The 25,204-nt window shown below is 37.3% G+C and overlaps 1 protein-coding gene across 1 annotated transcript in view; it reads right to left on the bottom strand.

The window, feature by feature from the left end:
• Window positions 1-25,141, bottom strand: part of MYO5C (myosin VC) — a 37,834-nt gene extending 12,693 nt beyond the window's left edge. Inside the window, exons 1-29 of the mRNA XM_030013745.1 lie at window positions 25,002-25,141; window positions 21,430-21,540; window positions 20,350-20,515; window positions 19,925-20,069; window positions 19,356-19,512; window positions 18,649-18,792; window positions 17,679-17,760; window positions 16,969-17,076; window positions 16,317-16,423; window positions 15,412-15,677; window positions 14,899-14,980; window positions 14,416-14,556; window positions 14,010-14,135; window positions 13,292-13,375; window positions 12,242-12,376; window positions 11,784-11,881; window positions 10,187-10,273; window positions 9,989-10,100; window positions 8,828-9,039; window positions 7,979-8,144; window positions 7,405-7,551; window positions 6,644-6,808; window positions 6,324-6,417; window positions 5,676-5,739; window positions 4,272-4,452; window positions 3,593-3,686; window positions 2,713-2,776; window positions 2,548-2,628; window positions 1,980-2,160 (exon numbers count right to left, since the gene is read on the bottom strand). Of these exons, the coding sequence (XP_029869605.1) occupies window positions 1,980-2,160; window positions 2,548-2,628; window positions 2,713-2,776; window positions 3,593-3,686; window positions 4,272-4,452; window positions 5,676-5,739; window positions 6,324-6,417; window positions 6,644-6,808; window positions 7,405-7,551; window positions 7,979-8,144; window positions 8,828-9,039; window positions 9,989-10,100; window positions 10,187-10,273; window positions 11,784-11,881; window positions 12,242-12,376; window positions 13,292-13,375; window positions 14,010-14,135; window positions 14,416-14,556; window positions 14,899-14,980; window positions 15,412-15,677; window positions 16,317-16,423; window positions 16,969-17,076; window positions 17,679-17,760; window positions 18,649-18,792; window positions 19,356-19,512; window positions 19,925-20,069; window positions 20,350-20,515; window positions 21,430-21,540; window positions 25,002-25,028 (3,627 nt within the window). The 5' untranslated portion in view covers window positions 25,029-25,141. The remainder of the gene's footprint in view (window positions 1-1,979; window positions 2,161-2,547; window positions 2,629-2,712; window positions 2,777-3,592; window positions 3,687-4,271; window positions 4,453-5,675; window positions 5,740-6,323; window positions 6,418-6,643; window positions 6,809-7,404; window positions 7,552-7,978; window positions 8,145-8,827; window positions 9,040-9,988; window positions 10,101-10,186; window positions 10,274-11,783; window positions 11,882-12,241; window positions 12,377-13,291; window positions 13,376-14,009; window positions 14,136-14,415; window positions 14,557-14,898; window positions 14,981-15,411; window positions 15,678-16,316; window positions 16,424-16,968; window positions 17,077-17,678; window positions 17,761-18,648; window positions 18,793-19,355; window positions 19,513-19,924; window positions 20,070-20,349; window positions 20,516-21,429; window positions 21,541-25,001) is intronic.
• Between the last annotated feature and the right edge of the window lie 63 nt (window positions 25,142-25,204).

Here is a 25,204-nt window from a genome sequence, read left to right as displayed (position 1 = left end):
GTACTGCTACCTGCTTGCCTGACTTGTTTAACTTTTCTGGAAGCACCTGCTGCTGGCCACTCTTAAAAATGAAATAGTGAGCTAACAAAATGTTTGGACTGGCTCAGTACTACCATTCTTCCGTTGTAGTTTAAAAGGAAATTACACTTTAATTTCCCTAGCTCAACTAACATTGGGAAAAAAATCAGTATGTTATAAAATCATTTTTTGTAAAATCACATTATAAGTAACTTTTCCTTATGTTTTCAATTTTACTAACTTTGTTTTGAAAATATTTCTTTAGTTATTTTTCACTCAGCAGAAAAGTAATACAGTATCTACTACCTTCTGGAATAGCACTTCCTTGTGTTAGGTAGGTCTTACACAGTACTAAAAATTAGACTTTTAAGCCTTGCCTGCAATTTGTTAGCAACTTGGTGCTTAGCTGCCCTCTGGCACAGAGAGCCTCAGAACAGCACAAATGTGTAACCACTGGCAATCCCACAGGCAGCTGGGCTTTCACTATTAAATCATAAAACTTGTCAGCCTCAGAGACAGAAATAGCTTTAAAGAGGCTTCTGAGAAAAAGATGCTGATTTCTGTCCTCTGACTACAGGGAAAGAATGAAGTAACTAAATTCTCACCTTGAATGCCTCAGTACAATGAAAATTGAAGCTGGTTGCTGTGGTTCAACCCTGTCTAGCAAGCAGCCAAACACCCACAGAGAAGCTCACTCCCCCGCTACCCCCACCCCACACCCCCCATAACAGGGAAGAGAATAAGAGAATAGGGACAGCAGAAGCAAGAAAACATCTGGGTCAAAATAAAGCCAAACACTGCTTTCTTCTTCCTCTACCTCACTTTTTAGAGCTGAGCATGACATTATATGGTAGGCAATATCCTTCTGGTCTGCTTAAGTCGGCTGTGTGCCCCTCCAACTTCTTGCCCAACCCCAGCTTAACTTGCTGAGGTGGGGCAGAGTAGGAAAAAGAGAAAGCATTGACACTGTGCAAGTTTTGTTCAGCAACAGCCAAAACACTGTCATGTTATCAATACTGTTTTACCCACAAATCCAAAATACAGCATCATACAGACTGCTACAAAGAAAGTTAACTCCATCCCAGACAGACCCAGTAGACTGTTATTAATACTGACCCATAGAAAGTTACAGTATCACAAAACTGCTTTTCATTAAGGCTGAAATACTGAAAGTGTTCCATCAGAAAAATATATGCCTGACAAAGAAATAGGGGGGTTTTTAATTATGAGATGAGAAGTTTAAATTAGGTAGGTATTAAAAAATGTATGGTGAGCTAACTTTCTGGTCACTGCTAAACATCTGATTCATTTCTAGTTAAAATTCTGTGTAAACGAAAAACCTAAATAAATGCTTGTTTCTTCATGACTTCCAGTATAAAGATGCATACCTGTAGAAATTATTATGCCCTTCAAAAGTTCCTCACATTGTTGAGAAACTGCAAAAAGCACAACCAAAATATTTGTATGAGCTCAGCAATGGACACCCTGGCAACATTTTGATGTTCGAAACGTCTTTTATAAAAACTGAACATTCAGCCACATAAGCGTACAAGGATTCAAATGTATTCTAAAAACTCTGTGTCTCCATAGCTATCAACAACAGAAGCCAAAGCCCGTGTGTGCACTACACACCAAGTCAGTTTGTAAAATGGTTGTGATTCTGTGATTAGAATCAAATCTCAATTCGGGTTTACGCAAAAGAAAAAGCAAAAAAGCTTCTGTGAGGCTGCCCCAACAAGCTGTACATTTGGACAATAAATTTGGCTGCCTCCTAACACACTGCACCAGTATGTAGGGAAAGAGCCTGTATGGATGTGCAATCTTAGATGGCCATATCTGTTCGAGCCTTGAGATTTCAAGGATGTGACCGCAAGATTTTGAGGGCTTTGTGCCACAAACATATTTGGATTGTATTAATAAGTAACAAAAACATACTTTGCTTTACTACACCTTGATCTTACCAGGTTTTCTGAAGTTAGCCTGCTAACTTCAAGTCGAATACCATCATTTATGTCATTTTCCTCTCGAAATAATTTTTGTAGATGATTAATATCTTGGCTAAGATGTTCAACTTTAAAGTTCAAACCTTCAATCTCCTTTTCGTATATTTCTTTCTGAGACTGGAAATGACTTTCCAATACTCTGTTAAAAAAAAGGAGAAAGAACATGGCAGATGTAGTATGACCTCAATGCAATGGGTCAAGTTTAAGACAAAGTGAAAACAAAGTACTGTGGTTAACAGGCAGACATTCCATTACATCACCTGCGCATTAAAGGAGTTGAAAGTTATGCATGATATCTCAGAGGAAACACATTTCCCCAACTGACACATACACACTTATCTGACTGACCTAGTAAAAGTTTGTTAAACTGATTTTAAGCTGCTCAGCCAGTCATATAATGTATTGTTTGTTCATTTCTTAAACAGATGTTCAGAATTGCCCTGTCAAATTAGTTACTCACTGATCTTTCCATTTATTTTCTAGATCACAGCTTTGAGTTATGAAAACACTGAAGTAGTGAACTAACCTTGTAGCTTTTTTCAAGCCCTCGTAAGCAAACCACAGTTCTCCATCCTCATTTAAGTGTTCCAAATCCTCCGTAGAGAGTCTAGAATACAAAGCAGTACCATTAGTGTGCAGGTGAACAAAATGCATTTCTTAAGCTTTTTTAGAGACCCCAGAACAAAATTACCTGCTTCTTACATCTTCAAAATCATAGCTTTCAAGAAGCTGTTTTGTAACTTCTGACATCTTTTCTGGAAAAAACAGAGTTTACTATATGAATAATTTTCTCCGCACATTTCAAATTAAGTTTGATTATAAAGGTCAAACCAACCTCTTCCTAAATCTACAAGGTTCCTTCCTGGTACTCAGTAAAAGTATCTGATTTACTACATGAATATGATGAGGGACTTGGTGCTACTTCTGGACATGCACTGGATAGGTATACCACCAATATTGGTTTTTTCCTAAACACATCAAACTTTCAATGCAAAGTTACATCTTTCTGTTCTGAATCTGGACAACTGATAGAGTTGTATAGATGATCTGTCATCTACTGCTAGGTTACTACGTTAAATGCTGCAGATATAGGTTTGCTCTATGACATTTTTAGCATTAAACAAAGTGCACAGCAGTACTGCTTCTTATTAGCTACCTTTTCCCAAAGAGAACCCAACTCAGCAAGTTATTTAAGCGTATTTGACATTTATTGCTAAAGACAGGATGAATGAAAGCTAGATAATGTATTGTTTCCATATTCTTGAGTCTCTATAAGCTACTTGTTAAATTCTAAGTGAAGTTTAAATTATTAGTAGTGATTTTTAAACACAAAGGAGAAACGTTTGAAATCAGAGTTTCTTCAAAGGGGTACCCCAGATCTCAGTATTCAGTGATCACTTTGTAAAACTCACCTATTGGGTTTTTTTTTCCCCCTTGCAAGTAAAGGTATGAATAGAATGAAATCACTACCAGATGGGTAAGAGCACTGGGGTTTTGTCAAAGCTAACATGGAAAAAATCAATTTAAACTGGCCTGGTTCACATTGTACTTGGTAAGTTCTCTGAGCTTACCCCTCAATTCTCGCTTCTGTGACTGGGCCTGCTTTTCGACATCCAATTTTTGTGTCTGCAGCAGTTCAATTTCCTTTTGCAACTCAGGTATTTTCTGAATCAGACAAAAAATTATAGACTGAGACAAGAAGTGAATGACAAGGGCTGAGTATCAGTTAAATCATAATTATAATTAAGAACAAGTTCATTTGGTAAAGAGGCTTAAAATGTGCTGTGTTTAAAGCATCTGGTTCTCAGGCATCAGAGCAGAACAGTAATGTGATGTAGTGAAAACATATGCGTTTGTGTCACGGAATTCACTCAGAGAAAAAAATGTGACTTTACACAAAAGTACTATTTTCAGGTTCAGTTTATAAACTACATTTATGAAAAATCCCCTGAGAAACCAATAGTTTCTTGGAAAAAGGAAGAAAAAAAGATCCACACGTTTAAACGTATAAATATTCAGGCACAATTACTCTTCAAAACATGCACTTATTTTGCGAGCAGTAACTTACTCATATTGCGTACTACATGAAAACAATGCAACATAGTGGTGTATTAAATACAGGTTATTAACTACTTCTAAAAATGCACTGGAGATAAAAAAATTAGTGAAGATGATCTATAAATAAAACTCCCAAATTCTCTACTTGCTTTATATAGCAAAGACTCCAAAATGAAATGCATCATACTTTACCTGTGCTTGTTTTGTAAGTTGTCCTATTTCCATTTTCAAGCCATCCTGAATGACAATTTCTTCCTGAATTTGATGTTGTAGCTGAGTTTTTTCTTCTTTTAGAATCTTAATTTCTCCCTTGAACAATTCAATCTCCTTTTCATAGTCCTGCTTCTGATTTTGGAAATTTTTCTCAAGTATCCTGAACAAGACAACGAAAAGGCGGTTTTATTTTCCTACATTCATAAGTGAAAGAATGGGCTTTGGTTTCATTTTAATTTGAAAGACAGGTTTCATTGAAGAAAACATAAACTAACCATAATTACTTGAAAATGCTATTCTCCATCCTCCAAATCAATCTGCAAAATGGATGATAATGGAATGAGAATGCCTCCAGATTTCCTTACATCTAATTCAGATATTGGGAGTGAATTCAAGGCAAAACTGAGTTCTTTCCACTTAAAGGCTAATTTTCTAACTCAGAGTTAGCCTACCTGAGCAGCTTTGCACTACATTTATGGCGACAGTCAGCACTGAAAAAGGACATAGCAACAGAAAGCCCTGCGTCCTTCCCAGTAAAACATTGCAAGAAGCTTTCCATTTTCTACTAGTCCCTGCTGGAATGGACTGGCTTCAACATAATATAGCTAAGGGGCAAAGCAGAAAAAACAGCAAAGAAGTCCTCTTAGTATAGTCTGAAGTTATTTGCAGCTGAAATCAGACTGAGCTGAAACACCACACAGCTTCCAACCCTCAGGAACAGTGACTGACTGCACTGTTCACGCTTCAGAGAACAGCATTTACCTGGTACCTAAGGTTCTCTGTCTTATACTGGAAAAGAGCTACTGGGAAATAAACACTTGATATGAGAAAAGCATGTTGCAAAGCAACAACCATTTATTGCTAAATAATAGGATTTTTAATACTGCAAATGAAATACCAAAGGGGAAAAAAAATAAAGTTTTTCCCCTGTATTTTTAACCAAATGTCCTTTACAAACACTGCCTTTCCTTCAAGCTGAATCTTTCTATTCTATCCTTTAATATTCACTTCACAGGAATTCTGACTGGTATGGCCATCAGCTGCTCTTCCACTCCTGACTGAAATCTGAGGATATGTCCAAAGAAACCATTATGATCAGGGTTGTCTTTCAATTCTCGGAAAGACACATGGAAAGACGGGAAACTGCAAAAGCAAGAACAGTCTCAAGTTTACAATACAATTTCCTGCATGTGACTGACCCACAAACAAGCATGTGCTTTTCCTCAACTGTACATGAAGTACTTCAGTACTAGCATTAATGCCCAAGAACACTCACAGATTCATTAGTGATGTGAGCATAATACATTTTCAGCAGGAGAAAGACAGGCAGGGAAAGAGAAAAAATGAATGCTGTTTCAAAGCAATAAAATTCAGATTCCATACATTCTCTGATTTTCTTCTTTTTGTACATCATTGAAGAGTTGCTTCGTGAGGTCATCCATTTTCTCTGTCAAAAAATATTTCAATATTTCAAAGACCTTCATGCAATTATGTGCATTTATTAAAACAGTATGACCACAACGAGAAGTTTTGTTTTAATAAGTAATCCTTAACATATTTTAAGGCTGAAATTACTCTCTCAAGTGCCAAAAATTATCACAGTAAATTTTACAAGTAATGCTATAGAATAAAAAGGTTCTGAAACACTAAAGTGTAATTCATCTAAAGTATACTCGATCTCATGGGCTGCTTGTGTTCTTTGAAATTAGATTTTTAAAAGCAGTATATTAAAGGAACCAAGGACGAAGTGACACTTTGAAGGAATGCATGTGCATGAGACAGGAAACATAATAGAAGAGCTTTTGCTACTGAAAGAACAAATTTCATTTAATTATTAAATTAAATGCATTTGTACTACACATTCTCAAGCAAGAGAAGCTTAGGACCAACTTGGAATTTACGGTAAATTCAGCATTTATATTGCTTTTATTAGAACAAAAGTCATTTACCTTTGCTGAAAACCTGACTTTACAACTTTACCCCACTATAACTCCTTTGTAACTCCTTTAAAACTCCTTTTAGTTATAGTACCTTTCATTTCCTCAGTTTTTTCTTGGAGCTTTATTTCTAAGGTCTCTTTCTGTTCTTGTAATTCTTTATTCTGATTCTCAAGTTTTAAGATTTTCTGTACATACAAAAAGTAAGCATAATATACAAATTACAAGGGAGGAAAAAACAGGTCACAGGAGGTCTTACATTTAACAAGCATATATGGACTCCCTTCCTTCCCTGCCACCCCCCCTAAAAGTGAAGTTACTTAGTAACTCTCGAATCGTACACTTGATAAATTCAGTAACTGAAGAAATTATTTAAACTAAAATAAAAGCACCCAGACGGCAATCAAAATTTACCTGTTCACTGTCCTCTTTATATTTTTTCCATTTCTCTTCATATGTTCTCTTTTGAGCAGTTAACTTTTCGAGATCTAATTCAAGTTTCTGAATTGTATCCATGTCATTCATATGAGTTGAAGCCAGACTGGTCAATCGTTCCAGCAAACCATGATTTTCTCTATTCTACAATGAGCAAGACAGGTTAAAAGAAAACAGAAAAATGCACACCTGAAACTGTTTAATGGAATTCTGAAGGAAGCACTTGACCTATTTCTGCTCACCATCCCATATCAGTCATGATTATTTCAACCAAAGATTGTTTCCATTAGATTAAAGCTACCATCTTAAAGATGATTTGGCTGGTATGGCTCTCAAAAATAAGCTGCAAAATAAACATAATATGGAATTCCCAAAAGTTACTAAATATGTTGCACCAGAGCAGTACCTCCACATCCTTCATCCTAATACAAGTAACCCCATCCAGAGATTGGACAGACTACTTAAGAAACAGTAAAAAAAAAGTTTATCGCAGACTCTTCTCATTGGAACAACTAACCCCAAAATAAAAGGAAACCCTAGATGATTCTTTCTACCCTGGATGTAGGAAGAATACTAGTGGTTTATTATAGAGGACCGTATCCCTTATGTATTCTCCCATCTTGTCAAATAAAGTATGGATATTGTGATTCACATAAGCCTCTAGTCAACATGAGAGCTCTGAATAAAACATATATGATAAAAAAATTAGCACAAATCATAAATTGACTGGTGTCCCTCACCTGTTCTTCCATCTTTTTCTGCAGTTGCTGAACTCTGTATGAAAGCTGAATATTCAATACAAACCGCCGAATATTCTGAAATCTGCGTCTGGCAAGCCATGCACGGGCATATTTCTGAAGGATCACAGCCTTGTGTTCTTCAAGCATCTTTAAAATATTAACATCTGTCTGTAATTATCTCTGGCTCAATCAGCATCAATTATAACATTCTGTGGATCTGCATACACTAATAATGACAATGCTTCTCACGAAGTATCAAAATACTGAAATACCAAGGCTGCAGACACATTTGAAGCACTGTAGTAATCACACTAAATGATCTGCATCAAGTACAAACCAGACAGGGTTCTTCGTAACTCAGAGATTAGATCTAAGCTACTGTGTATCAGTATTTTTATAGTAACAATACATAAATATATATAAAATATATAAAATACATAAAATATATAAAAATAGACTAGAAGATATGAGAACCAGACATGCAAAAGGTAGGAGTCATTGCCCTCGTTTCCATCTTCCTTATAGAGCAATAGTAGCTTCCAGTCACTGAAATAAAATTTTTGATAGGCTGTACCTTCCGGTATTTCTTTCTTGCTAGAAATCCTCTTGTATAAGCTTGAATTGTTACAGCAGCCACATGGATGAGCTGGCAAAGTCTCCGGACGAGGTAACCCCGACAGTATTTCTGAATTATTATAGCTGCCCATGTTTGCTTCAGAGTTCTTGCAGTTATAGCTTGCCTTAATTCAAAAGACAATAGAGTTTACTTAGGTCACATTAGATTTCTCATACTCATTCCCTCAGTCAGTCAAATCACACACACAAAAAAGATGATGTTGAAAACAGGCATGCACTTTCTAAAATACAGCTTTTTCTTCAATCAAAGAGAGGGAATTATCCACAATCTTTGAAATCTGTTCCACAAGTAATTGTTCTGATGGTCTCTCTCTCAAAATTTCAAAGCCTACATAGTGACATCTTCCTCTTAGTCTGCTCTGTGAATGACTGGTGCAGTTTCTCTGCTGTATAACACCTCATAATAATTTGTACACACTAATTTGTAGACCCTTGTAAATTGCTTTTCCTTTCTGCTACCTGATTTCTTCTCTGGCTCTGAAGCTAAGCAGTAAGCCCAGCTGACAACTGGGTCATGCATCATTAGCTAAGGACTGAGCTTACATGTAGACAGTCCTCTCAGGAATCTGGCAGACAACATCTGAAATCTGCTAAAATACTTTCTTCATGTCATCTGAGGAACTTGAACATTTTCAATCCATAATTACAATCAAGAGGAAATGCAAATAAAATCTGAATGGCACTTTCATAAAAATTACACTTCCAAATTAGTGTTGGGCATTAGTTTGACCTTCTATATCCCTTCAGGCATGCCCTAACTGCAAATTCATTTATCAGCCAAAAGTACCGCACAGTCCGCTGCCCCCGGAAATATTGCTGTATTATAACAGCTGCTTGTTTCATGCGAAGGAATTTCTTCCGATGCAGCCAGCCTCGAACACTCTTTTGGATCATGATGCACGCGTATCTCAGTTTATCTGATCGCAGTTTTTCTAAGTAAGCAACCTGTCCTGCTCTGAAGAAAATTTTTGTTCTCCCAAACTGATATTGGTTACGATCCTGAACAAAAAAACAATAGGTATATTAAGTTTTTGGTTTATTATTGTAGACCAGACACTCTCTTCCTTTTATAAACTGTCACTTCAGGCAAGCTCTTCTGAAATTACATGATCTTGGTAAATAAGAATATCCTCTCTGCCTTCTTTGTAGATAGGTGTATATGGGGGGAAAAAATCCACTTAGCAGGAAAGAACCAGAGAATTACATCCGAAAATGGCACCCTAGTGATCTCAAATAAAATGGAGGATCTGGACTTATCAATCATCAAGGCCTTGAAAGCAACCTCTTCATCCCCTCCTACAAGTCTGGTGCCTTGGGTTCAACAGTACCTTTTGGTGCACATGTCTGGCCTTGAATCAGTGAGCTGTGTGAGCAAAAACTCAGGGGAGAAGCTGCTTTTAAGCTCAGGCTCCCATGCTTGGCCTGTGCCAGAGCTATGTGGCAAGTATGCCTGTGTTTGGTCTTATACATCCCTGAGTCTGAATGCAGTCCTGATTTCAATCACTGGCTTGAGTTGGACCAGCCTCATCACTACAGGCTTGTCTAACAAATAGGAGCAATATCCAAAACAGCACATTTTTAGAACAGTTCTCCAGTATGCTGCATTTCACCATCAAAAGCCCTCTTGTGTGCATAAACTTCTAATACTTGAGAAATGTATACCATTTACTGTTCACTGGTTTGTAAATATAGGTAGAATATCTTCCTTTTTACAAGCGAAGATACTAAGCACAGAGAGGTTAAATCATCTGTCTACAGGTACATCATGACTGTGTCACAACATAAGTTTATTGACTCGCAAGCCTATGAGCAACACACTACATCAGGAAAGATAGTAATAATGTAAATATCTTTCCTATTTGAGGAGTGAGATACTACTGTTGGCAAAGGGACCTTTTATTAATAATAGATGCTATAATACATAATGGGTCAGTGCATACAAACCAACCTGGATTAGCCGCTGCAAAACAATCTTGCAAATCTGCTTCTTGTCATTTATGGAGAGTTCCTGCTGTGTCATAAGAATGCTGTAACGGCTGAAAAACTCAATGTAAGTCCACCTGGAAAATTAAAAGTTAGTAAATGCAATTCATTTAAGAGACACCTAAGTATTTTTTGACATATGGAGGCCCACTGACATCCCTACCTGGAAGGGTAGCTCTGTGCACTAATTCGAATAGTTTCCAAAACACCACAGGCTCGCAGTTGCTGAGCAACTCTCTTCGAATCAAACCTAAAAAACCAGTTATATTTTACATTTTGCTGGATTTGGCATGCTATAATAATTAGAACCATTCTACTAGCTGGATTTCTATTTCTGCCCATAGGACGCAGAGCTCCCTGCTTTTTATATTGTGTCTTGGTTTTGGTTTTTTTTAATATGTGATAGGTAGTATCTGGCTTTTCTTTTTCTTCCTCAAAACAAAGGAAGACTGTATTTATTTCTCTCTTATGAAAAGTCCTGTTTCCTTTCAACATTAACCGTGACAGTTCGTATCAGGAAGTGGCAAAGAATCATGCCACTCTCAGCACAAAACATACACAGAAATAAATTCCCTCAGCAGTCTGAGAAGAAACTCTCTCTACGTACTCTTTAGCACACTGATTATGAATAAACCAGGATTTACTCATTAATATCTGGGTTCAAGATTATCAGCACAAAGCATGGAAAGACCCTTTCCAATGCTGGGCCAGAGCTGATATGCCCACAGAGCGCTACGCTACAGTGTCTATCCAGTACTAGCTAAGACATCCCCGTGGCTGACAAATGACTATATTGTTCTTTCACAAACTTATGGTACACTCTTCAAGTCTAATTCAGACATGTTTTTATATTATCCAAGCTATTTCCCCCCCCATTTCTATTACACAGAATAATGAGGTCTCACTGCAGTGACGGTGAAACGGTGCCATCTGTAACATGTTTTGCATGGACAGATTTTGTCTGGCTTCAATAAAATGAGCTAACACACTTAAAAAACTTAATTTAGAATCAAAGTTTGTCTCTTTCCTCCTACTCAGATATGATAAAAGCTTTTATTTAATTTGTCAGTACACCACCTTCCAGCTGAAAGCTGTATAACTGAAACTAGAGTGCTTCCACGTCTGCCGACAAAACAGACCAATAGGTGCATCAAGGTTAACTCCTACTTACAAGTTAGTGGTTATCAAACTGGTCATAGGAATTATGCAAATTATCTGGCATATGTGATTGTATTATAAGATTAAAATGATATAAAGTTGTGGGTAAAAAGCCAAGGCTATGTTCAACACTGCTCATACCTTTTCTGACTTCTAAAGCTCTTCTAAGTATTTCTGTGAACAAAAGGGAAGTTCACAAAGAAAATGGCAGTAGCTTTTATTCCCTAAATATTAACTGGTGCTAATCCATACTGTACAAGAGCAAACACACCTATACAAAATATCCACCAATTTGAATCAAAGGTGGACAATCTTTCCCCTAAAAATATTATGACAAATACACAAACACTAATATCCAGCTTGAAAAATTTTAGGATAATAAAGAATTTTAAAGGTATCAATAATTATTACTGAATGATTCTATTTTTGTAAGAAGACAATTTTTTTTTTTACTTCAGCTATCTTGAAAGGAAAAATGTGTTCTGTATGGGAAGTTGTTCAACAATAAGAATTTAGCTTGCTTACATGTAGCTACTTTGAAATAGAAAAATACTCTTAATTTTAAAGGTAATATAACAGCTCAACACCACTAACATACTTACTCAAAAGGCAACTTCTCATCATTTGGCTTTATGCATCGTACATAATGAGGGGTGGTTGCATTGAGTGTCACCATAAGTAAAGACAAAGAACTCCGGAACTGGAAAATATCAGACATAATAGTTTTGCTAATGAAACATTTACAGCTAAGTATAAAGTCAAATCTTAGGTTTTTAATTATTTGTTAGGTTTTGGTTGGACACTGGGAGATTTTCTTAGGGTTTAGATCTTAAACACAGGAAATGTAAGAGTCCTACTGTACGTAACAGTCTCCTATATATAAATTAACCACACCTACTTATACCTAGACCTGGAGCACTGCACTGTGGCTGGCTCTTGCTGTCCTGAAAACTGAATAGTCCCCCATGAATAGTAACAGAATACAGTATCATAGTCTCAGACTGCCCAGTACACTTCCCTGAAAGTATAAGCATCACAGAATAGCACGTTTATGTAGTACCTTACTGCCAACAGTCATCCGGAGTTGTTTGTTAGGTGACTTGGGAACAGGTCTTGCAGATTTGATGTTTATACTTGAACTGAAAGGTGAAACGGACACTGGATTGTCTTGAAAAAAATTTGCACACAGATGAAACTAGAAGTGTGGTGAAAGAATCAGTTAAATACTGTGTAACTGTAATAACATTTAAATAAAAATTACATTTACTATAACGTAAAATGCAAACCCCATCCATCTTAATGCTTAAGCCAGTACTGCAGGACGTGGAACCAGATCTTTAAGCTACAAACAAACAACAATTGAGGAAACAGTTGCAACAACAGAGTCTACTGTGAAGCACTAACACATTTCACAGACAAACCTCAACAACTGTTGTGTAGGCCTGCAAAAGCTCTTTCAATATGAGCAAACAAGGACATAAATACAGAACAGAATTAAAAATAGAACCACTTAAGGTTATGTTTTCACAATATTTAATTTAAATTAAGAACATGGTTTTTGGTCAGATTAAGTTAGCTTCTTAACAATAATCCTGAAGTCTCAAGGCTGTAGACTTGAAAGGGACAGGGCCCTCAAGCAGATGGGAAGTGGCAGGCACATATAAGACATCTGATATTTTCCCTGCCCTGGCATTCTCTTAATCTCTTTTGAAGAATAAACAAAGGCTGCTGTTAATGATAAACTACCTATCAAAGCTACATGTAATGACTATAGGGGAGGAAAAATAAAAATTAAGTGAATCAATTTAGGTACAAGGATTCCAAAATGCTCTTCTAAGGAGATATTAAGAAAAAAAAAATTACTAAGATAACTAGCAAAATAAATGCACATATACAAAAAAGTTGAATACTGTGTTTTTCCATCTTGTATGTTATTTTGACATTAAAAATAAACATTTGTAGAATATAAATAAAAATTAAGACTAAACTAATTGATTCAACCTATTTAATAAATTCTTTTTATCAGAACAAATCTTTTAAAATCAGATCTGAACGAATTCCAGTAAAATCAGGTATTCAGAAAATTAATCGTTACTGATTGTTCACAAACCTTGCTCTCTTTCAAGATTTCAATCAATACTTCATGTACTGTATCTCTGTTTTTTTCCAGAAATGCTTCACATTTATATTCTACCTGTGCAAACAGGTGAAATCATTAACTTGTCAGCAAGACATGAACAGTTAGCAAAACAATAATTTTTACCCTAAGCTCTGGTGGCTAACAGCTCTCTATTAGTCTTAAACATGATGACTGAAACTCTGCTTTTTCCAGTTTCATTATAGCAAGTATACATGCATGCATGCTGCAAATTTAGAAGCAGGACAAATTGTCAGAATCCACTATCAACTGCAATTTCCTTCTGCCTTCCTTAGGAATTTCTTTCCTCCTCTCTTCATTATTCTATGATTTCAAATTAAAATACCAAAAAAAGAATACTGCACTTGAAATGTAAATAACTGAGACTAAAATGTGTATGGACTACAATCTTAACCTTTTTATTATACACTGTACTCTTTTTCTGCCTCTTTACCTTGATGATTTATTTTTATACTCTCAAATTCATTAATCTTAAGCACTTCCTATGTTTAAATGGCATGTTATGGGCAGTATTACCAATAAATAAATAGTAGTACGTATTGAAGATGAATTTTATAGAAGTTCCAAACAAGTGTGGTTAATACTTCCTTTATTTCCTAAGTTTGTTTCTTTTCTGAATGAGCTACTGCTAGAAACAGGGTGAAATAATACTGGGTTGTTTACACTCTACCTTATCAGCAAAGTGTTGAACGATGAAAGACGTGTTTGACATCCTCGGCTTTTCAAAGAGTGCATTTTTATTGACAAAATTATTATATAGCTTTTGAAGCCAGTTTCCATCTGTTCCATGAGGTAACTGTCAAAATGAGAAAGGCAATCTCTTTAACAAAACTCTTCTGGACTGTTAAAAACAGCAAAAATGCTTACTATCAATAAATACTCTCTGAATAAAGCACCTTCAGTGAGTTACGGGGCCTGATAATAACCAGTTTTTGTGTTTTCAAAAGACATAAGTGGCTCCCTGTAGCAAATCATTTTAAGAAAGAAGGTCGTATTAATCCACAAATTTGCTGACTAGAGTTAATTCTCTGATGAGTCATAAATAATTGGTATAATCATCATAATTTTTAAATTACCAAGCACTCTTCATCCAGAAGTTCTAAAATTCCCATTTTAGCTTCAATAAGGTCAATGACAGGCTGGTTGTCATAGAAGTCTATTAAAGTCCATGGGATATCTTCCTTCATATATTCTTCTTGTTCAAGTTTAAAGACATGCTAGATATGTGAAAATTATGAAAATGTAAGGTTACAATTACGGAAGAAAATAAATACGATGTGTGCATGTGTGTGATTGTACACGTAAGATAGAAACAAAGTATTTATATATTTTATAAGATACTACATGTCTGCCTTGTAAGAAAATAAAACTCAGAAATTTTCATTTATATGTATGTATGTATATATATAAAAATAAAAACATTTTTATCTATTACTGGATAGCCATTATCCAGAAATATCCATTACTCAAATACAATTAGCATTTGCTAATATCCATCATTGATAATCTCAAAACTGAAGCAAAATAGATAAAGAACTGTAATAAATAAAAGAACATACCAGGTTAAATTGCTGCTGTAGTTTTTCATTAGCATAATTGATGCAAAATTGTTCAAAACTGTTCACATCAAATGTTTCAAAGCTGAAACACATGTCAAATAAGAAAAAAAAAATTCTCTTGACATCTTAATACAAATGGTACTATCCTTGTGAGACTTTGGAGCTATCCTAATATTTCTAAGAAAATTAAATAGCCATAAGACTAATGAAGGTGCTAAGGCATTTCAAAACTTCCCTAGAAGTTAATGTTACCAGACATAACAGAGGAAATAAGCCAGAGTTAAATCTAAAAGTATCATATCAAAAGCTAAATTTAAACCTCATTCACAAAAAATACTAGTATTTATAGTTGCTGAACATTTTCACTACTCTGGATGCTAAAGAACTTCCATGACTGTGACCTTTTAGTAAAACAAACCCCTCCAAATTCATTACCAGCACAAACTGAAAAGTGCCTCTCATCAACTCCAAAGAAAAGGCACAACTTAAAGTAAATTTGTTTGACATTCTTACCCATAAATGTCCAAAACACCAATAAAAGTATGTTGTTTGCCAGGGAACTGCAAAGCTTGGTTAATCCTTTCCACAATAAAGTCAAATAAATGAGAATAGATCTTCTTTGCTAGAGCATCCCTTGCATTAACAGCCTGAGCTCTTGTCATTGGCTTTATTACAGTCTCTGAGGTGGTGATAATCTTTCGGTGGCACAACCATTGTGCCATTTTGTCACAATTTAAATCCAGAAGTTCACAGAATATATTGAGATGTTTATCTTCCAGCTTTAAAGAAGATAAATAAATATTATTAGATTACATTTAATACTTTAACTGTTGTGTAGACAGTGAAATCCTGGCACCCCGACATCAAACTATGACTTTTACTTTTAGATAGACAAGGGGCTCTGTTCACTTCTTCATCTGGCAAAATGTCAAGAAGAGCTAAAGCAAATAATACTGGATAGAGCTCCTCATATAGGAGAGAAAAACTTAGACTGGATGACATGCTTTGGATTAAGACACTGGAAGAAAAAGTTACTTTAGTCTATGTTTAGGTGTCCTTGCTTTTTAGACTTGCATAGTCTGCTGGGACACATTCTGAGCAGCTCTGACAATGCTCTGTTTCCTGTATCCTGCAGACAGTCCCAAATGGCTTTTCCAACAGCTGTCGATCAATTGGACATGGGGTTCTCATAGCCACATTTTGCCTTTTGTTCAGACTTTCTGAGGTTGGGCACAAAACAGGATAAGCATAAACACTTGCTGTGATTCTATACAGATGAAGATGGAGAAATCTCTCAAGTTTAGTATACCAGTTTTAATGCTACTCTGAGCCCCAAATATGAGAAAAACTATTGCTAAAGGACTTCTGGCATAGAACATAAAAGAAAACATTAGTATCTGAATGAGCTACTTCCTTACACTGATGGATGATCTTTCATCTCCAACAGCTGTTATTTCCACGTTGCCTAAGTGCAGGATTGCTGCCAGCATTTTAAAAACATCCATCTGAAAATCTCCCTTCAGACCTAAAAAAACAATTCTTGATTATTTTAAATACTCAGAAACAGTACAATTAATTAAAATAGCACAATGCTGGATTACTTGCTTTGTTGTGTAGCCAAGAATTGTATAGCGTCTCTGCAGACTACTATACTACTATGCAAAGCCTTGGTTCTGCCTACTTTCTGCCTGTCTGATCCGATGAGAGATTAGGCATAAACTCGCTGCACCTCCCCAAGTGCCAGCTCAAGTCTCATTTGGTTTCACGTATGCCATATAGGGGCAAAGAAGCTTCCAATTCCATTTCTGTCACAGCATGTTAGCTTAAGGGCCAATAAGACTCCAGCCTTAGTGATTTTGACCATTAACAATGAACACCAACTGCTAACAGCCATTTGCTCTTGCCTAGTACTTCTAAACCAGACCAACAGTGCAATGGATAAGCTATGAAAGAAATTATTTTGGTAATTACTAATAATGTTTTGGACATTTCAGAAACAATCCACCTTTGCCCATTTCAGAAAAAAACCCAATTTATAAATCTATTGAAAAGGTACGCCCAAGAATTTACCCAGTAAGGCAAACGTCTTCTGAGTCTCCACCATATTTGCTCTGTCATCAACTCCTTCAATTACTGTGCTGCCACCCATTCTTGTGTAGTTAAATTCTTCTGCACTTCCTATAGATAAGAAGCAAAATCTGTAATACTGGAAAATTCAGGACTGGGGATAGCCATTTCTTAAAGACTCTTATAACAGCAGAAAATTAAAGATGCTGTCAGACAACAGCTCTTCAGCAATGAGCTGGAGGTCCTCTTTTTCTGAGACAAATTCATGTCCCCAACTCAGTTAAGCTGACACAAATTAGTATTCATAATTCCTAGCAATCTTAATACTTGATCTAATAAACAAACAGGAATGAAGACTGAGTAAACATATACTTAAGGTCTGTTCCTCCCAGGCGGCATTAAAGCTTCTCTGTAGATAAATGAATCAAGCCCCTAAACTGTCATTATGGCATCTGTCACTACAGAAAGTATTAGGATAAGATTTTCAAAGACACTTAGGTACTTACTTGATCATGCACTATTCAAGTTACTAGGGATTTGCTACCAAGTTCAATACAAGCAGGATTAATAGCTAAGTGACTTAAAAATGCAAGTCCCATTGTAAGTCTGTGAGATTTATGCTATAAAGCACTTAACATCCTAGCATTTGAAAATCCAATCTTCAAAATACTGCACTGCAAAAATGAAGAGTAGGTTATTTTCTTGAGACCTACCCAATTTAAGATGCTTAAATTCAGGTTGCATAGCAGACGCACACAACTGATAAAATATATGGTAGTTTCTCTCATTCTCTGACTGTAAATTAGCAAAGAATACCATTACAGAAAGAAAGAAAAAAAAAAAAACAACAAAAAAACAACAAACAGAAAAATGTTCAATATTCAACACTACTGTAAAGACACAATGATACTTAAAGGCTAAATTCTTCTGCAACATAGTTTGGCAAAGAAATTGCCCAATATTAAAATGGCACATCTTAGACTTCAACAAGAGCTTTGAAAGTGATAAATTTAATTACACTTTATTTCCATTACCGATATGTTGAGTTCTTTCCCCAAGGCTGTTACTCTAATAATTTCTTCAGCTTGAACAACCATCTACTAGTAAGAACTGGCAAATACTGTAATGAATAACTGTGTAGAAGTGGCAGCTGAAACACTGCACCATGGTAACTCAGAAAACTCTATTTCCAAACCATCCTTTAGGCAGCAGATACATAGAAGTATTTTTCATAGTATTTAAAGAGTTACAATACTACTAAAAAGTAAAACTTTGTAAAAACAGTTTTATAAAATTAAATGCTTTCTTCAGTAGATTATCACAATTACGCTCTGACACTGTAATGAGTCACATGCAATAAGCTCTAGCCTTATATGCTGTTCCTTTCCAGATACAATTGGCACGTGTTACTACTGTGACTGAAAGTCATAGATTTCTCAAATACTCTTCACGCTTATCTCAGTGAATTGTCCCTGAGATACATTCTCCACTTAATGTAAGGAAGAACATGGAATAAATTAGTTTCTTGCTATAAATAAGATTAGCTCCTATTAAAAAATAAATAAAATGCTAATTAGGTATACTATTCAGAACTTCACATAACATTTTCTATATGAAACTAGTAAAGAATAGTACTTTAGTACCTATACTGACATTGGCTGTTTTTAACTTTATTTTACCCACCTGAAAGACAACTCTGGATTTCTCAAGAAGGTATGTTCTCATGTTAGCTCCAATGATTTGGTAACTCTGATCAAAACTGATTTCAGTGTATTTTCCAAATCGACTGCTATTATCATTCCGCGTGGTTTTCGCATTGCCGACAGCCTACAAAAATTATGAACTTTTAGAATTTGTTTTACTTGCATCTTTCATAAAAATAACTTTGTCAAAACACGACTCAACTACAAGTTCCTAAAATCAAAGGTGGTCAAGGATCAATCTCAGCACTGAGCTGTGAGATTTAAATTTTGAGGCCCAAATTTTAAGATAAGCCTCAAGTCAAATAGTATAACACTACATAAACTAAGAATCAGAGAAAGTACTTTTTCCCACCATAAGGAACCTTAACCAGTTTCTATTCCAATTAATAAAAACAACCAACCAACTGTTCAATATTGTTTTCTCATCACCTAGTTAACAGGATGTGGTGAGAGAAAACTCTGGAGGCAAACTAGTGCCTCCAAAGGGCCACTGGTAAATTAGGCAGAACCTGGGTGTTCCTGAAGCTGACTACCTCTTTCCATCAGTAACATTCAGAGGCTAAACTTCTAATTTAGATATCTAACTCGGGCAGATAAAACATTCCTAAAGATTCCAAAGATTCCCAGCAGCTCTCAAAATTCTTTCTTTGATGAGTACAGACTTGAAAGATACTCTCTGAAACTTACCTCAGTTATTGGATTGGATGCCAGTACTTTATCCTCCACATCTGCATTGCTGCTTGACTTACTCACAGTGGCAAAGTATCTCATAGTGTATCTTGCAGACACAGTCTTTCCAGCTCCTGATTCTCCACTAACTATAATAGACTGATTTTTGTTATTTCTAAAACCAAATAATCAGACAGTTTAAATCAGACATGTCTAAAATGCATGTATAAATGTAAGAATTATATATATGAAACAAATGTATGAAAACACAGCTGTGGTCAACTGTCATATCGGTTCCATCTTTCATCTGTTCTTCTCTTACCCCTCTTTGGCTGTAACCTCTAGGCTGATGTCATTGCTATTCGCTCAGCTAAGACAGTGTTTTGCCCCTCATCAAGAATGAAAATAGTTATGAGTTCTAGAAATTCCTCAGCTGGTTAAGGAATTACTCCTCCTCTAGTTAAGCCACCCATTCAAAGGTATTCTTAATACCCAGTGGCACATACACAGTTAAATTAAATGACAAATAACACTGACTGCCACTAGTCTTCAAGTGTTATTTATGGACATTAAACAACATACTGAACCTTGCCATTTGCTTGTATGCTTCTTCTGCCACAGCAAATATATGTGGATCCATGTCCCCCATGTTTTGCCCACTATATGCATGGATAATAGCATCTCCATATATTGGCAACTGTTTATAGGGGTTTATTGCAACCAAAATTATTCCTACAACCAAGTGTACAAAACAAAAATACAACATAGGTTAGTTCAATGAAATGCCAGTTTTCGGCAACAACAGTTAAACTGATGCAAAGTAGCAATATTTTCTAAACTAGGTAGGAGATCCTGATCAACAAACAAGTCTATAATACAAAAATGAGTTAACTTGAATGAGTTAAAATACACTTGAGGAAAACAGTACTCACATCATATTGCAAACTAACCCAAGATTATTATTTTTTATTTTAAGAAATTTTTTTAAAACCTTGCATTTTACTTTGCTTACCACTATAGGTGTAGATTAGCTTAGACTCCACAAAACGAACTTTAAGATTGTGTAGAACAGCTGGTTCATGGAGATAACTAAGTGCAGTGAGATCATTTTCACCAACAAGTATGTCAGGATTTCGTAGGGGTGGCAGAGCAGCTGGATCAACAGGGTAATTCAGTTCCTGTCAACAAAAATTACCTGAAATATCCTAAAATGCATTATGTTTGCATAAACACAAATTAATCTTCTATTTTTAAACGAAGCTACAGGGTTGACAGAGCCCTGTCTGATCTTGTATTTCATCAGTTGCATACATCCCACTGAACTTAGGGGACTTGGAGATCATGAAAGTAAGATGGAGTTCTTCATCATTTATGAAAAAGAAAGCCACTTTCTCTTTATTTACAATATTTTGTATTGAAATCTGTAAAAATGGAAACACGTTTAGCTCTCTAAATGCATGCATATTTCGAGTACAGATGAAAACGGCAGACCAGCTGCAACTGAATGAAAGTAAACACCTGGTCAGAACTTAAGTCAGCTCCAAAACCATCCTTGTAACCCTTCAGTTTTCTTTACACTAAGTTTAAAACTCACTTCTGTTTCTTTCAACAAATCTATTTAATCATATATTTAATAGTTGTCTTTACAGAACAGGAATGCAGAAATACAGAAATACTGTTTTCAAAATATTAAATTTGTAAAGAACTCAGATACTAAAATTCACAGATCTTACATAAAGCACCAACTTTAGGAAAAAAAAAAGCAACAGCTAGCTCTGTGAGAGATAACTGTGCCTGCCTTGCACTTCTGATTTTCTTCGACTTGAGTTTCAGCGTTTGTTTCAAAAATGAAGTGATCTTCAAGGTTACATGTTCTATTCTAATGTTATACAGAGAGTAGAATTGCACTCTTCATATTTTTAGGTAACAGCTGTTTACTGTACAAATTTCAATATGATAAACTTCTGGTCACTGCAGGATTAGCATAAAAGAAAATATGGACAAGTCATTTAGATCCTGTAATGGTGAGTCCTATGTTTCTACATTAACATATCTCAGCAAACCCCACAATAATTAAGGCTTTCCTCCTTACAGTTCCATCTTCTAATTGCACATAGAGAAAACAGTCTCCAGTTTTGTAGTTTTTTGTGATTTCCGCAGACTGCCAAACTTCTTCATTATCAGGGATCCAAACCCTATTGTACTACAACAGAAAAACAAGATAATAGTTAGCGTAGCTATTATCATAATACCAGACTAGCATAAAAAATAGTTTTCAAATGCCAAGGGCAACCTAAAAGCTGAACTGGATGCCAGAACTTTGGGGGATTATTATTAGCTCTGTACAGCAGGCTGTGTTTTTGTGTTTTAGTTATTTTTTGTGAAAGAAAAAAATGAGAGCAGACTCATTTCTCAGACTTGCTTGTTCTGCTCCTGGTTAGTGTAAAGTCTGCAGAACAACACAGCGTGCAGGAAGGTGAAAAAGGGCCAGACCGTTGCCAGGCTCTTCAAACCCTCTAACACTGACCAAAGAGAGTAAAATACACTTAAGGCAGAGCCCTGATTTCTAGGAGATTTCAAACGAGCAAGTACCAGAGAAAGCATCTCGATTGCCAGAATTTACACAATCACTTCCCTGAAATCAAGTATAGGATACTGAACTTAGAAAGCATTTTGCCATAGGCACAAATGCATACACAAGGAAGACCCTGCACAGTTACCCTTCTTTTAATGGGACTGAAGTGCAACCTCCGAATATCTTCCCCTCTTCTAGGGCGAACTTCAAAGACTACTGGAAGGTTTCTTTGTTTACAAGCAATCAGCTGGCTTAACTGAGCTCAGTCCCAGTAAGGTACTTCAGCTCTGCCTCAGGAAGAAAACACCCTTCCTAAAAGCACTTTTTTCCAACAGAAGCAGATAAGTTGTAATTTTCTTCTAGGTATTTGAAGAATTGAGACAACAGAATTACCTCTAGCCTTCTGAGGCATAAATGTTTGAATGTAGATTACACTGTTCGAACCATTTGATTCTCCTGTGCTGGAGTTAAAATGCTGAAGCATTAGCAACATCTTTAAAGCTCTGCCCTAGAAGCTATAGGAAACACCCTAGAAACTATAGGGAACAGCATTCCTTAAAAGGACCTAACACAGCTGGCAACCTCAATAAGTCAGGAATTTCTTCACTGATGTGGAGTGTGCCCTTCTCATCCTGCCAGGGTTTAACAAAGCAGCAGCATCCCTAAAAGCCTCCCTAACGCATCAACTATTAACATTGAAATCACTTCTGTTCAGGGATTTGCAGTTTGAGACCACTTCTGACATGCCACTATCTTCCTTAAATCTTGGTGCAAAATTTTTTTTATACCGTATAGTGTTTATCTCAGAGGGCAATGAAGATAACATTGAAGACTATATTTGGATGTAAGGAGAGGACAGGAGGAAGGACAGTGATGTCAGAAAAAAAGCCTGAAAATCACCAGTACATGCTAGTACTGAGTTTCTTACGGGCCATCTCTCCTGTAATTTGTGATAAAGTAACACTAGAGAGCACAGAACCATTCAGTCCCTACTTGCGCAAGCAACCATGCCATATAATCTTCTTCCAGCATCTTTCTGTTTTGATAGCCAGAACCCTTTGTTTAATTCCCTTACCCTAGCTATATTCACAGTCAGTTGAAACTAGCTGTGTTTAAATAAACCTGTGAGAACTGCTGCAGCTGCTTACTTGAGAAATTAACATTAGTCAAGGATTTCATGAAGTGTTAGCATACCCACAGATACCTTGGAGACTCATATACCTTCGCATTTTGGTGTTGCAACTGTTGTTTTTGGCATAAATGACTTTTTTCCTCTCTAATTTGGAGGAAGCCCTGGAAGCTCCAGCAGATCCTCAGAACATGAGGTTCTCTGCCCCAAGAAGCCCACTGAACACACTGCCAACGGTGGGTGCCTACAGAGGTCCCTACAAACTGCACTGTACCTCAACAGTAGCTTTCTCAACTCTAACCCCTGAGGATCAACATCAAACTATTTAGGGTAAGATGGACTTTCGCAGGGACATCCTGCAAATTAGCTTGTGTTGCTCAGTGACCTCTCCAGTTGAGTTTTCAGTTATCTCTAAGGATAGAGATTGACCTTTCTGGTCAACCATATGCCAACCTGGCATGCATGTCAGGTGGTGAACACTAATCGAAACCTCAGCCGCTTTCACGATACCTCTTTGCTGATGCCTTCAGCATGATGGCATTTTTTCACGCAATATCCAAAATCACAAAGACGTCTTCTAAACAACCCCAAGCCACAATGATGACAATGTTTTCATCTATCTGACCAAAGGGAGAAAAACCCAGCTTCACAAATATCTATTTAATGGGCAAATGAAAGACATGGTTAAATTAAATCAGTTTTAACTTTGCTTTTTCCATGTGTATCTAAGTACAAATTGACTTTTGTGTCATTCCTACGCTACATTGGTTTCCTGGCTTATAAAAAATACTTATCTATTCACAGCTGTTAAATTGAATTCTTTACTTGCTGTTATTCTATGTGAGTCAAGAATATTGCCACCAAATAGCCTCAGGGGCACATAGCGTGTTCCCATGTAAGAAGGTGAACTGCACGAGGTCACGGACAAGAAAGGGAGAGAAAAGCATGTGATCGAAGTACTGATTCTTCACAAAAGGTCTCTGCAGTTCCAGGAGCCTCCACTGGCAAATGTACCCAGCCTACCAAAGTTTGCTTTCTCCAAACCCTGCCTTGCAAGTAAACAGAAGAGAGTTTGCTCATTTTCGTATCAAGTTACACCCACACTCCTTCCTCCCCTTCACCTGCCTAACATTATTCCTGCTTAAAAAAACCCCATTTGTTCTTTCAGCTGCTCCGAGTGTGGTACCACGACAACAAGTGAATAAATACCACTGCAGCACAAGGCTAAATAGGAGTTTATTATGGCAGCTGCTTTTGCGATAGAAGAGATACGGGCTTATAAAGCAGTAATATATGCACGTTAATTTTGCTATTTAAAGCTAAGCAAACAAATTACATGTCACAACGCCAGTGACTACAGGAAAAGTAGGAAAAATTGTGCAAAAAACACAGCAGCCGCATTAAGGAGGAAGAACCTTTGGTTTTGTACCAAATTCTGCCAAACGCACTCAATATTCGTGTAACAAAAAGCGAGCACTCCGCGATTGAGCGGCTGGGCAAGCGCTCTGAAACTTTAGAATTGCCTAATCGCTGGCTAGCGCATCGGGGACCTCCACCTAAAGACTGAAACTCTGAAAAAAGAAGTATTTCTCTCAGAAAAGAAGTATCTTCCCACGCTGCCCCTCCGGTGTGCTTTAGCTCCGCTGTCCGGTACAGGTGACGAGTCCCCTCCCGTCAGGTCCAGACCCGCGAACTCTGTCCGTAACGCAAGCGGCTCAACATTTTACCGCGCCGCCGCCGCAACCCCAGAAAGCGCAAAACCCAGAGGCACACCCCGGCGAGCCCGGCGTTGCGAGCCCGGCCCGGTCACCCCTTCTTTCCCCTTCCCCTTCCCCTTCCCCTCGCGGGGCGGCCGTCGCCCCCTCAGCGGGCACGGGACAAGGCGCCCCCGCTTCCCCTCAGGCGCCGCCCCTGCCATGGCGGCCCGGTACCCCCGAGGGCCGCTCCCCGCCCCGCTCACCTGGGTGTAGAGCTCGGCCAGCGCCATGGGGCCAGAGCCGCCGCCGCCGCCGCCGCTCCGGGCCGCCCGCGGGGAGAGAGACGTGGTGCGGCAGGTTCCGCAGGCGGCAGGTGGCCGCGACGCCGCGGTCCGCCCCCGGCCACCGCCCCCGAGGCGTGGGGAAGCGGCCCGGCCCGGCTCCTGCGCCTGTCCCACCCGAGGCC

The sequence above is a fragment of the Aquila chrysaetos genome, chromosome 5, assembly GCF_900496995.4.
Source record: "Aquila chrysaetos chrysaetos chromosome 5, bAquChr1.4, whole genome shotgun sequence".
Lineage (NCBI taxonomy): Eukaryota > Metazoa > Chordata > Aves > Accipitriformes > Accipitridae > Aquila > Aquila chrysaetos.
The sequence above is the reverse complement of the archived record's forward strand: the minus strand, read 5'-3'. Positions and strand labels throughout refer to the sequence as shown.